The 12,440-nt window shown below is 39.3% G+C and overlaps 1 protein-coding gene across 1 annotated transcript in view; it reads right to left on the bottom strand.

Moving 5' to 3' along the window:
• Nucleotides 1-12,440, bottom strand: part of GMDS (GDP-mannose 4,6-dehydratase) — a 425,970-nt gene that overhangs the window by 79,200 nt on the left and 334,330 nt on the right. Inside the window, exon 8 of the mRNA XM_074146368.1 lies at nucleotides 4,376-4,494. Coding sequence (XP_074002469.1) covers nucleotides 4,376-4,494 — 119 coding nt within the window. The remainder of the gene's footprint in view (nucleotides 1-4,375; nucleotides 4,495-12,440) is intronic.

Raw genomic sequence — 12,440 nt, 5'->3', positions numbered from 1 at the left:
TACAACACATAGCACTGGCCAACCAGCAATTTTTAGTGGGCAAAAGCCAGACCTGGAAACAGAAGTTGTTTTGATGATGTCTTTTGAAGGCTCCTCTTCCACGCGCCCACAGCACTATTACTAACATATTGTTGGCTTTCCATTCTTACCACAATCCTTCAAATCTCATGTGTTCCTGTAACTCAACCTTCCATTTTAAGGTAAAAACGAAAAAAAAAAAACCAAACCAAAAACCCAGAAAAACCCTCCTCCCTCAGTTCAATCTCAGTTCAACCTTCACTATCCCTGAAGAGGCCACTGCTCCACTTCTGCTACTAGTTCACCTCAGTAGACCTTATCTGCAAACTTCCCCTTTTTAGGGCGATCTTTTATAAGACCAACTGGCATATTAGTTAAGATAAAATTTGTATGTAGAGCCAGGTGACTAGAGTAAAATATTCATTTTTACTGAATTAATTCTGATCCTGGAAGCAATGAATACTTCTGTAACAAATGTGCGTGTATTTTTATATTAATAAAAACCACAATAAATCTTTCCACTGCTTGAACTTTTTTTTTCCTTTTCTTTTTTTCTTTCCACATTTGCAGACAGCAGTCTTTGCAGCACTCTGCAAAGAACTCCGAGTGCTGTAGTGGTTTCAGGCTATCTTTGCAATCCTGTTCTAATTTAATAAGATTAATGACAGAAAATTAGTCAAGACAAGCGTTTGCCTGTTTCGTTTACCCTGCTGTAGTTCAAATTATAGGCGGGAAGTGTTTCCCCCAAGTACTACTTAATTAGTAATAAGTAGAAGGGAAAGTAAAAGAAAAAAAGTGTAATCCTTACAGGGGGAAAATATTTGTAGCTCTGAGGCTTTCCTGTTAGTACAAAGGACTGAATTTGAATGATTCAGAGGACTATATAAATATAATTTGAAATATCTCCCTTGAAAAAGAAATGTTAGAAGAAAAAAACCACACACACGGCAGATAAAGCTCTGTGTACACTCTCCAGTCAATTTCAGAGAGAGAATCAGTCTTATTGCAGCTGTACATTACATTAGTTACAAAAATGTAATAAAGTTTCTCTCTCTCTTATTTTGGCTAGAAGACCTAGTCCTGACATGTGCGAATGACTGGCTATGACAGTCTTTCTTGGAAAGACTTCTTTAGGCTGTCCTGGATATTCATCTGTATAAGGTAATGTGAATTGTTAGGAAGACAAAAAACTAAAAAAAAAAATAAAATAAAAATTTTTTTAGTTGGTTGATGGGGCAGCCAGGCCGGCTTTTCTTCCTGTTCTCTACTGCAATATCAAGATGTGACAGCTGACTCTGTTACATTTGCAGCTTTCCCTGCCAAAGCACAAAGTAGGGATGGTTAAGAGCCCATGCACATGTGCCCTGTGTTCTCAGATGTGCTATAAACTCTGCCAGCTGCTGCTTGCCATGACATCCCTCCTGGCCATTTACTCCATCATTCCATCAATTTTGAAAGGCACATTGTACAGCAATACTGGGAAGCTGTGCCATCACTTACAGCAGTGGAAAGGACTGCTGGAAATTTCCCAGATAAGGTTTTGAGATTGCAAAATTTCAAAATACCTGCAACCCTGCAAAAAAACCACCAAACAACTCAACCAAACTTTGAGGAAGGGAGATAGGAAGAAAGGAGCCATCCTCGCAGGAACTCATTTAGCATTTGCATTGTGGTGCGCTGGTTCTTAGGTGCCTCATAAATTGTAAAGAAACAGATCAATGGGACTCACCAGTGAGGTCCCACAATGCTAAAAGGGAGGATTTTGCTGCCAGGCTACTCCCTGAAGAAGATATATTCAAACTGGAGGAGGTGGGAGCAGAAAGCCCTTGGGGTTTACAAAGAATGTGAGAGGTTACCAGCCGGCTGGCCAAGAAACCAGCAAGGGTAAGGAGGGAGCACGTGTGTGCTGCAAAAGCATGGGCTGGGATGACACCTAGGAAAATTACAGTGGTTCTTAAGAAAACTTTCCAAATCCTGAGAAATATTTTACATCTAGCACAATTTGAAAGATGAACGATGGCTACGGGATAAGTAGTGGGTCTGTTGTGACACCATCCCCACCCTGGGAGCAGGGGGAACAAATGTCTGGTTTGTCTGGCTAGACTATACCTAAAATGATCAGAATTACACCACTGTCAAAATGATCAGCAACAAAATTATCATTAGCACCTAAAATGTCCCCATATGTATAGCTATTTATATATCACCTGCAAATGGCATAAGGAATTAATAACTTATTCGCAGTGAAGAAAAATTTCAGAACAGCCATGGGAATTACTAGCCCAAGCCCCGTTTCTAAAGCGATTTATGTTCCTAAAAATCTATGTCACTAAGTGTCACGTGGATTCTTATATAATTTTTAAAAATTACTTTTATTGATCAGTAAAAAAAAAATGCAACTCTGCCTTTGTACACACAAAATACCTGCCCTACCTCATCACCTGGAGTCATACTGTAAAGTTTCCCTGAGAGAGAAACCTGTGACAGATGGATTTAGTCTAAACACTGACCGCAGTAATCACCAACATGAATGATATGCAGTCCACCCTGTGGAGCCATATGTGAGCAAAACATTAAATAAATGGGGCACAAAATTTGTGTGTTAGGACCAACTAAATCTAAAGTAAGCCTTTAATATCATCTCTATAACAGAAACTATTCAAAAAGTACTTTCACTTCTATTTGTGTCATTGTTGTTCTTTTCTTTAGGTTTTCTTGAGAGTTTAATTTGCTTTCTGAAAAATACATGCTGATTTATCAGACCTGGGAAATGCTGAGACTTCTTAGGCCAACACCAAATCAGGGAGTTTAATTTTAAACTAATGGATAAATTTATTGACATCAAAAGAAACTGCAATGGTGAGAACATCTGCAAATAAAGACATTCAGCTAGGTACTGACCTACACGTTTGTTTCTAATTTTAGGTAATCATAATTTAAAAAAAAAAAAAAAAAGTTGTTCACCAAACATTCATTCTTGCTTTTGCAAACAACACTAGACAGGGACAAAATAGTTCTCAAAATCACAAGAATTCTTACTTATAAGTAAGTATTTCCTGAATGCACAGCATACTCTTGTCAATGGGAGAATTAACTTATGAACACAAGAAGCAAAAGTATAGAAAAAGGAGAAAATATAAGAAAGACAAAGCAATTATTAGAGCTCCTACTACCTCCCCTTTACCCTGTCAAACCTCACTACTGTTAAGGCATATGGGACAATATGTGATCATGCAGGGACACCTCTCTATTAAGATGCTAAAAATACGGAGAGAAACTTACTCCCAAAATTGAGCTTTTGGGCTAGAAATTCTATTTATGCAGTCTCTCTCTCCCCCATCAGAATTTTTTCTGGAAGCTGGTGCCAAAAATTGAAACCAGACTAAAAACTCATTGAGGAGAAAATGTTATTACCTCCCCAGCCACCCACTGGCTGTTCAAATAATATTGTATATATCTGTGCACTTCTGCATATTTATTGAATTTGTCAAGTTTTTGTTCCCAAGTAAAACTTATTGGCCCTGTCAAAAGTTCACCAGCTGCACAAGTGACTTTGATGGCCTGAGGAACAGCCCTGGCGCTAGCGTCATGGAAGAGCCTGTGGCTTTCCTCTCCGTTTTCCAGCTGAGATCGGTATGTTGATGCATGGGGCCCAGAGAAGATACAGAAGGAGGGAAATTGAAAAAATAATAAACAATAAAAATATAAATTACAGAAAGCGCTCACCAAGCCATCCTGGTTTTATTATATGGCCTTGAGAAGGAATTTTGTATTTTCAATCAAACTATGTGGAATATGCATTGTAAACATTCTGCACCCACTGCTCAACATTTTTATGGCTTAGTAGGAGAAGAGCTAATAGGAAGGTAGAGTGGGTTGCTACATAATCCTAGTGGTGTGGCCGATGGGTTGTGACACAGAAAGAATAGGGTTGGCAGGTGTCATTTCTTGAGATGGCAGAGGATGGGAGCAGGACTGTGAGAATCTGGGGGCATAAAATAGAAAACTGGGCAGAAAAACTCCTTTTGCAGCAGGGTGATGAACACCACCCTGGTACTAACATCTTTGGAGGAGCATCTGTCCCCCAAGGTGGGAAGTGAATGCAAGAACAGAGAATGAAAACTTGGAATAAAAAATTAAGATGTAGTTGCCCACATTTTTTTTCTTATGACCTAGAGGATAACACTGGACACATCTGCTGTGGCAGTCATTCATGCCCAGAAGGTCTCACATATTTCAAAATTAGAAAGCGATGCGGGGGGAAAGAAGAACGTAGAGAAACAACACTCTGTAACATAGCAAATACAACAGGCTAGAAGTGTTCAACACATAGCTGCTATCTCATGTTTGTACTTACACAATGGTTTTCCCAATGTGCTTAAATGACTTCTCCACAAATTCACGGACACTGTGGACCTCCCCAGTGGCTATGACAAAGTCTTCGGGCTCATCTGTTTGCAACATCAGCCACATGGCCTGTGGAAAGACAAACACAGTCAGACTCAGCGCACGTGTAAGTGACCTCTTTCGTACACGGTATTATATTACTGCATTTTTTTTATTTGGAAGTAACTATACATACACACACATACCCCAAGCTGGGGAAATTAGTACTTTCCTAACATGGTGGCTATTAACCAGTTCAGTGCAATGCTGAAAAGAGTTCAATTATTTCTTACTATAGAAAACAATGCTGTATTTGATTTTCAATTTGTTTCACTGCAGGGGTTTCTGCAGGGGAGACTTTAATATGTTTACTTTTGAACACTGAGACTTGGTTTATTGCTCAAGAGCATGGATTCACTTGTTTAAAGCGCTGCATGAATCGACACAGATACAGGGAAAAGAACAAAACTTTGCAATGTTTCAGTCCAGAGTGCTGTGGTCTGTCTGTTATAGAATGGTGCCAAACACATTGGATCATGAAGATATAGGTCCTTTTGGCTCTTTCCTCTGTCACGTTTGTTGCCGCTTAGTTGAGATTTTAATTAAGAGTAAGTAACTAAAAAGTAAATAAGAATAGTCAACAGTGTACTTGACCAAATTAACCTGCTTTTCCTGCTGAATATGTGCTGAATGTTACATATTAAAGCACTGTAGCAGAAACTTTTTCTTTTGACTCAGGAACACAGAAAACACTGGTAGAAAAATGAGACAACCATTAATATCTCTGTCAGAGAACCATTTGTGCAGTGGCAAAAATTGCAGTAGGTTTTAAAGCAAAACTTATGGATTGTCAACATATTTGCATTTCAGGCGAGCAGGTTTACTTCCCACAGCAATGTCTTTCACAGAGTTCCCTCCCACAAACAAGTAATGATGGATGAGCACCATCGCAGAGGGCTGGCCAGCTAAGTCAGCATGAAAGCAGGAAAGCAGATGGAAAAAGAGGCACGCAAAGACACGTGTGACTTGTCTGAGGTATCATGGCAGGTAGGTTTCAGTTGTCTGATGTGCAAGCCACTGCTCTAGCGACTGGACTATTTGACTGCCTAGGAGCTGTAGGTGGACAGAGTAATTATTACTTTAGATCAATCAAAATGATGTAAACACTTCATTTCCTTTGGAGAGGAAAAGGGAATACCTGTATGGCATGATCCTCATTTAATAAATAACCAGAAAAGAAAAACAAAATAATTCAACTTTCTCTCCATATGGTAAAAAGGACTGTCATCTTCTCACAGCATAATCCACAATGCTATTTGCATTGACCTCTTCACATCAGCTTTAAAGAAAACAGCTTTAGTAGGTCCCTTGATGGTAGTGGATACTCTGCAAATCAGATTAATAAAAGCTTTGGGACAGCTCAGTTTCTTTTGGTAAATACCACCTGAAATATTCAATTTTTCCCCCCGCTATACTTAATAAATCAGTGTCCAGCATAGCAAGGCGATACATTCTACTTAAATGGTTCTATTTGCAAGTCATTTTTCTTCCTGGTTATTATTTTATGCATCTTCCAAAGTTTTGACAAGATTTTATTAACATGTTCCTTTTGAACCTTTTTGCTTCTTGAACGTGTGTGGAAGGCTGGGTTTTGGGCAACTGCTGTGTAAGTCCTTGACATTAATTGTGCTTTAGGGATATGACCTGCTGGGCAGGACAATGGCAGCAACTTTATTTTTCCTTTCCAGAATTGAACATCCCAGCCAATGACGCAGAAATACCCGACTGGCTGATGAAACTCCTCTTGTGGGGAGGAGATGTCTTAACTTGTCTCTCTCATATGAGCTTTCTTGGAACATTGGGGTTTCCCTGCTGATTTGAGAGGTCGCCGTAAATCACCAACTCCTGTTTCTTCATGACTGGACGAGCTTGCAGGATTTACAGTAGTAGCAGCTTCACAGAAAGGTAAAAGGAATATCTGAAATAAGTAATTGATAGCTCTGGTTCTCTTTGCCTAGTCCCTGATTTCACAGACCTTCAGCTTTCATTAAGTAGCCCAGCTGAAAACAACAAGCTTCCTCATATGAGAAGGCACTATTTGAGCGAATAAGGATTTCCAACATTAGACGGTCAGTCAGTGTCAAAATTTATAGCGGTTCTCCTCCTGACTTCAGTGGATGCTTGCTATATATAATGAATTCAAGATCTCACCTTTCTTTGAAACATATACAGCGCTGTAGCATCAGTTACATCTGACAGATATAACAACCAAACCTCATGTATTGGTAAAAATCACCCCCACTCCCAAATTCAGTAGGTTGACAAAATATGCAATATTAACATAAGGACGTGCTATTTACTGCTGACTTTTGTAAAGCAGTATTAACATGTCTAAGAAGAAATGATAATTTTTTGCCACCCCTCTGCTTTTAAAGACCTCAGTATTGTAGCTCATTGGACGCAATTTTAGCGCAGGTGCTTATGTTGAGCCATTCAACAACCCAGTGAGTATATAAAATATTTACACATTAATCTTGTGTATTAATACAAAAGAGTGTTAAAAGTTTCTCCTTACTCTAAATCTTGCACTACATTGAAGAAGACAGCTACAAAATACTAACAAAAACCCAGCCTTCGACAACTGGTCCCACCAAGTTTTACGCATTTGGATGTATTAGCTCCTGTCTACTGTTTCAAAGAGGAAGCAATCACCATCTTAGAAATACAACTTGAACCGCAGTAAATTTCTACAGGATCAACTTAGCAATGATCAAACAATGCAGATAGAGTTGCTAAAAGCAATTTTTGCCTCAACTGCTACCAGGAAAGAATGTTTAGATTAATGATTACTTGAGAATCTATCACTGCTGGTTCTTTTATTTTTTCTGGCATTCACAATTGTTGGCTCTTACAATTACCTCAATCAAATCAGGTATGAAAGAAAGGAACATGATAAAAATTATAAACAAAGTAAGCGATAGTTCTGTTTTGCTTTGAGGAGGGCAACCAAATGCTGTTGCTTTGAATGGGTCTGCAGGAACAGTCTGAAAAAACGCAAAGGCAAGCCAGAAGATAGAAAAATCTTTGAGCAAGCTCTGCATCCAAATCTTTATTTCCACAGGTACAGCCTGTGACCACCAATGAGAAATCTGTATACAAGCAGTAGCTATACGCTTTCCCTATAGCAAGTGCCAGGAGTGTGCTTCCCCCCACATCAGACTAATAAAGGCCCTTGACCTATCAATTTCTAGGCATTTCCTTTAAGAGTTCATATTGTACCAGACTCCGGGCTGAGAATGAGAGGAAAGGGGGAGATACAGCTCCAGGTTTATTTGTCGTTACTGAATGGCTTACTGGTTTTAACAGAGGGGAAAAGCTTTGTTTAAATTTCCACTGAAAGTAATTAATGGTTATTGACTGGCAAATGAAGAACAGGTGACACTCTGAATTAGAAGATAAATGATCTCATGTTCTAGTGTGATAATGGGTTAGTAATTGCTACAAAGCTTCAGCCTAGTGCGTCCCATCATAATGCTAGATCATGTCCAGAACACAAAGGCCTCTGTGTGAGAGGTATTCAGCCGTTCACCTCCCGATACAGCTGCAGAGTGATTTGCTCCATTTATTCTCTGATGGACTGCACAACTGAGGCAAAAGTTCACCCATTCTCACCTTCCTGTTCACATGCTGAACCACATGACCCATGACATGGCTGAACTGGGATAAAAACATCGCCCAGCTTTGGCTCTTGGCTATCTTTTAACCATCGCAAGGTCATATATTTTAGGAATTTTTCTGGTGCAGGAATGGAGAATCATGGATTTTCCTGTATTTCTTTGTAAAGGCTTTTTTGGATGGGCTGACAGCGAGTAAAGAAATTACTTGTGTTCAGTTCTGCTACCATCTCCCCAACTTTTTGCATGATCTGGTTAACAAAATGCGGGGAAATGCTGCAAAGGAGGAGAAAACTATGATGGAAACAATTCAGGCGTTGGCTGTCTTAGAATAAGACTGTTCCTTTAATGGCGAATGTAACAAAACATAATTTTCATATTTGAACTCTTTTTGGCTCTGGTCTAATGACTCACAAAGTCTAAAGGCAATACTATGTCATTTACATTTAAATACAGAAACCTAACCGGAGAGAGATACGTAGCAAGTCTAGCAAGCGGACACACTTTTATGATTATGTGGACTAGGATATCTGTTCTGCATGCCTGAACTACAGCCTCTGCCAAAATCTTTTCTCTTTCATCTTTCCCCTCTTCCCTTTTCTGTATATAAACCCCTGCCAGTAGTAAGCACCATTTTCAAGCAACATATCTAAAACATGAACCAGTCTTCTCCCTGCCCAAATTTCTTTGCTTACATAGTGTTTGCACCTGGGGTAGTTAAGGGGGAAAACCCAAGCTGGACTAACACAAGCCCTATATAGGTACATTCTGTGCGTGCCACTGCTGCTATAATTGTGATGTGTCTGCTTGTCTTGAGCATCTGGAGTACGTTGTAGGTGTGTTTCACTATTAACTTCCAGTCCAGCATCCCAGTGAGAAAACATTTATTAACTGGGCTGTCATCCATGGATAACAAAGGCTCAGTAGTTGAGGTTATGTTTAACTCTCTCTATACTGATACTTTTCTTTTACTGTCTGCTCTAGCACTGTATATTGTTAAAATGGGCCCATAATCTGGTATCTGCCTATTTAAGAGGAAAAAGAAATACAAATCCAAATTTCTAAGCCTTTAAAGTACAACCAATGATTTCTGCTCTAGAAATAAAAGATGATTTTTCAAGAGAATGAGTAAAGCTTTTTCTTATGTCTTATCCGATGCATGACCCAAAACGGATATGACTAAACAGGCACGCAATGAGATAAATGGAATATGTTCCTGTTGGTACTAGTTACTATTGTCCTGCACCGCTATGGAGCATTTTTTTCCAAGCCCTATACTATCAAAAAATCTTCTGTACATATTTCTAGGTATTATGCAGAGAACTTCTGACTTCTTCATATTTGCCACACACACCAAAAAAAAGCAAACCCAATCAGTAATGTTTACTTTAGGAGATGGAACAGATAGTTGTAGCCTGATGCAGGGTGCATTGTCCATGCATTTCAGAGACAAAGCAGAGACTGGTGAATGTCTAGCTCTACTTACTTATCACTTGTGGAGGGCATGGGTTACCTCAAGGCTGTCAACAATTAGGGAGCAATTTCTGACTAAGTCAGAAAAACATTACCACCCAGAGAGACCCAAAAGTACATTATCACCATTTATAGAAATTCTGTCTTTACAGTATTCCATATTCTATTGTCTAGAAGTGGACAGAAGAATTCAGTGGGTTGGACATGGTACTCTCTAGTGATCCCAAACCTAGCTATCCTGCTGGGGTCACCACTGAGAAGGAGAATTGAGCATTTTGGGCCAAAGCATGATGAGCCTTTACAGGGATGTGGCAGCAAAGGAGAACCTTATTCCCATATGGTGAGCACAAAGGCCTGGCATGACTGCTGTTCCTGCATGCATCATGAGGGACTGTTCCCTTTGTGCCGCAAAAGACAGAGCTATTGTATCACCTCCCTCTCTGCATTGTCCCAGCTCAATTGCACTGGCATGGAAAGAAGCTCTTCAGCATCTTCTGCGCTGCGCATGGGGAGAAGTCATACCCATGCACTTCCTGTCTGCCTGGATGTGAAGCAGTTCCAGATGCCATCACCCGGCTCCTGCTGACACAACCCAGCTGACTGGCTGTGGTTTCTCAAGATGCTACAGAAATGACCACAATGAATGATTGTGCCTTAGAAAAGTGAGACTGGGGACATTGACTCGGAGCTCTGAACCCACACTGACTTCCAGTTTACCTATTTATTTACTTTTGGAGGGGCAGGGAAGGAAGAAGAGGTGCTACACTGGCTGAGTCACACATATCTGATTGACTTCTACGACTGTTAAAAGTGTAGGTGTGTACTGGGTGTACTCGGTAGGCATGAGAATGCATTATATAAAGAGACTATATAAAAAGACAGTGATACATACATATAATACACAACAGAGGGGGAAACCCCCTCCTTACACGTGTTCTGCACACAATAGAGGCATTGCACACATGGATGAAAAACACTGACAAAACTCAAATGCAGCAAAAAAGGTCTTGTGATCAGAGTAAAGTATAAGCTACCTCTGCCTGAAAGCCAACACAAAAGCGTTGGGCATGATCCCATGCTCCCTGGCACAATGGGAGTTCAGTCTAAGTAATGACTATTGCTTTAGTACTTGTTTCTGATGATGTTAGAAGGCAAGGCAAGCACAGCAGGGAGAGTCTTGCCAAAGAAAACCACAGGGATGTGCTGCCAGGCATGCTGATACTCCCAAGAAGCCAATGACAGCAGGAAAATGGGAGTATATGTAATCAATGTGCTCCAAAGATTTTTTTGCTGAAGTACAACCCTTCTTGCTCAGATACTTAAAAAGTAAGGGTGTACACCTAATAAGCAAGAACCTTAGTACGCCATTACAGTTTGTATTTGAAAGGCAAACTGAAGTTCATGACTGAGGTCACTGTCTATCATTGCAACGAGTGACACTTTTCATAAGTTCAACCGTCTCTCAAAATGTACAGCAAAAGATGTATTGCCCAAGAAGTGCAGGACACATGCCTCTTCCTTTCCCCTGAAGAGTCATCATCCTGTTTTCTCAGATCACCAAAAATTGCAGCATTGGTGCAAGATCTGTTGCTCATGGAACCTCCAGTCATGGAAAAACCCTTCTGAACACCATTTAAGTATCTATCAAATCTCATCAGTTTAAATACATTTTGATATGCTTCTTCCCTAGCAGTGTAATGCTGAACATAAGGACTCCAATGCCTGCGTACAAAGCTTTTCCTTTAGTATTGTCCTTTCTGCTTAAGCAGAGGAGACATTGAGTACTTATGACATGGCAGCTGCTTCCATTCAGAAGAGTGATGTTTGCAAACTGTAGGCAGTTACATCACCAACGGAAAAGGTATGAAACAAGAACAGATTCAAGATGAAAACATTTTCCTCTGAGAGGAAAAACACATCAGTTGATAAAAAACAATGGAAAATTTACCTTAAGAATCCCAAGAAAGTAAACAAACAACAAAAATCACTTTCACCGATACACATATTACAAGTATCCTCAGGCACAGTTACAGAGATAATATATTGCAACTCATTTTATAACCTTTCTCACAGATTTTCAAAGTTACAGTTGATAACTTGCCACAGAAGCAATATGAAGTATGCTTGCTGACTTAGTCAAATCCTACGGTTTGGCTGTAGATGTGAACTTGTTCAGAGCTGAACTGTGTTCAGATCCATGATTTTTTTCTTTCAAATTAAAAGAGGGTAGTTGATATATTTAAAGATAATAACCCAACAATTATAAAGTTACTAAGATAATAAAATACCTGATAATCTTTGTGGAGCATCTTGAATGAAAACAATATCAATGTCTTCTGAAACAAAAGCCCTCACATCTGTAGGAAATACTAGGAAATACTGTCTATCTTTTCTCTTGTAAGCAGATAGGCTGATTGTTTTACAGATCTCAGGGAGGACTCGTGAAACTTTAGTAGGCAGTTTTATTAATAAAAACCACAAGAATTATAATCCAGATAAACCTTAAAGGTCAACATTCCCTGTTAACGCAACATGATGTTTCTCACATGCACCTCAGTTGAACACAAAGTTCTCATTGTGTTATCAAAAACTAGATTATTGCTTCTTTTTTTTTTTTTTCTTGTGTCACTGAATGTCAAAATATTGTTCTTTCAATACATGGAAGTATTTGTATACAGTTTTATAACTGATCTTTAGTTGCTAGCTGGAGGCAAAAAAGAAACAGTAAAGCTGCTTGTTAGGAAACCTCACCAACAATGAAAATTAATATAGTCCTTTTTTTCCTGCCAAAAAAAATTTGAACAGATTTTTAGGTCCACAATGGTTTGTTTATTCTTCAAATGGTTAAATTGGAAGTGACATGTGTGACACAAAGTAATTTAAATGAAA

The sequence above is a fragment of the Numenius arquata genome, chromosome 4, assembly GCF_964106895.1.
Source record: "Numenius arquata chromosome 4, bNumArq3.hap1.1, whole genome shotgun sequence".
Lineage (NCBI taxonomy): Eukaryota > Metazoa > Chordata > Aves > Charadriiformes > Scolopacidae > Numenius > Numenius arquata.
Note: the sequence above shows the minus strand (reverse complement) of the source record. Positions and strands in the feature narration are given on the sequence as shown.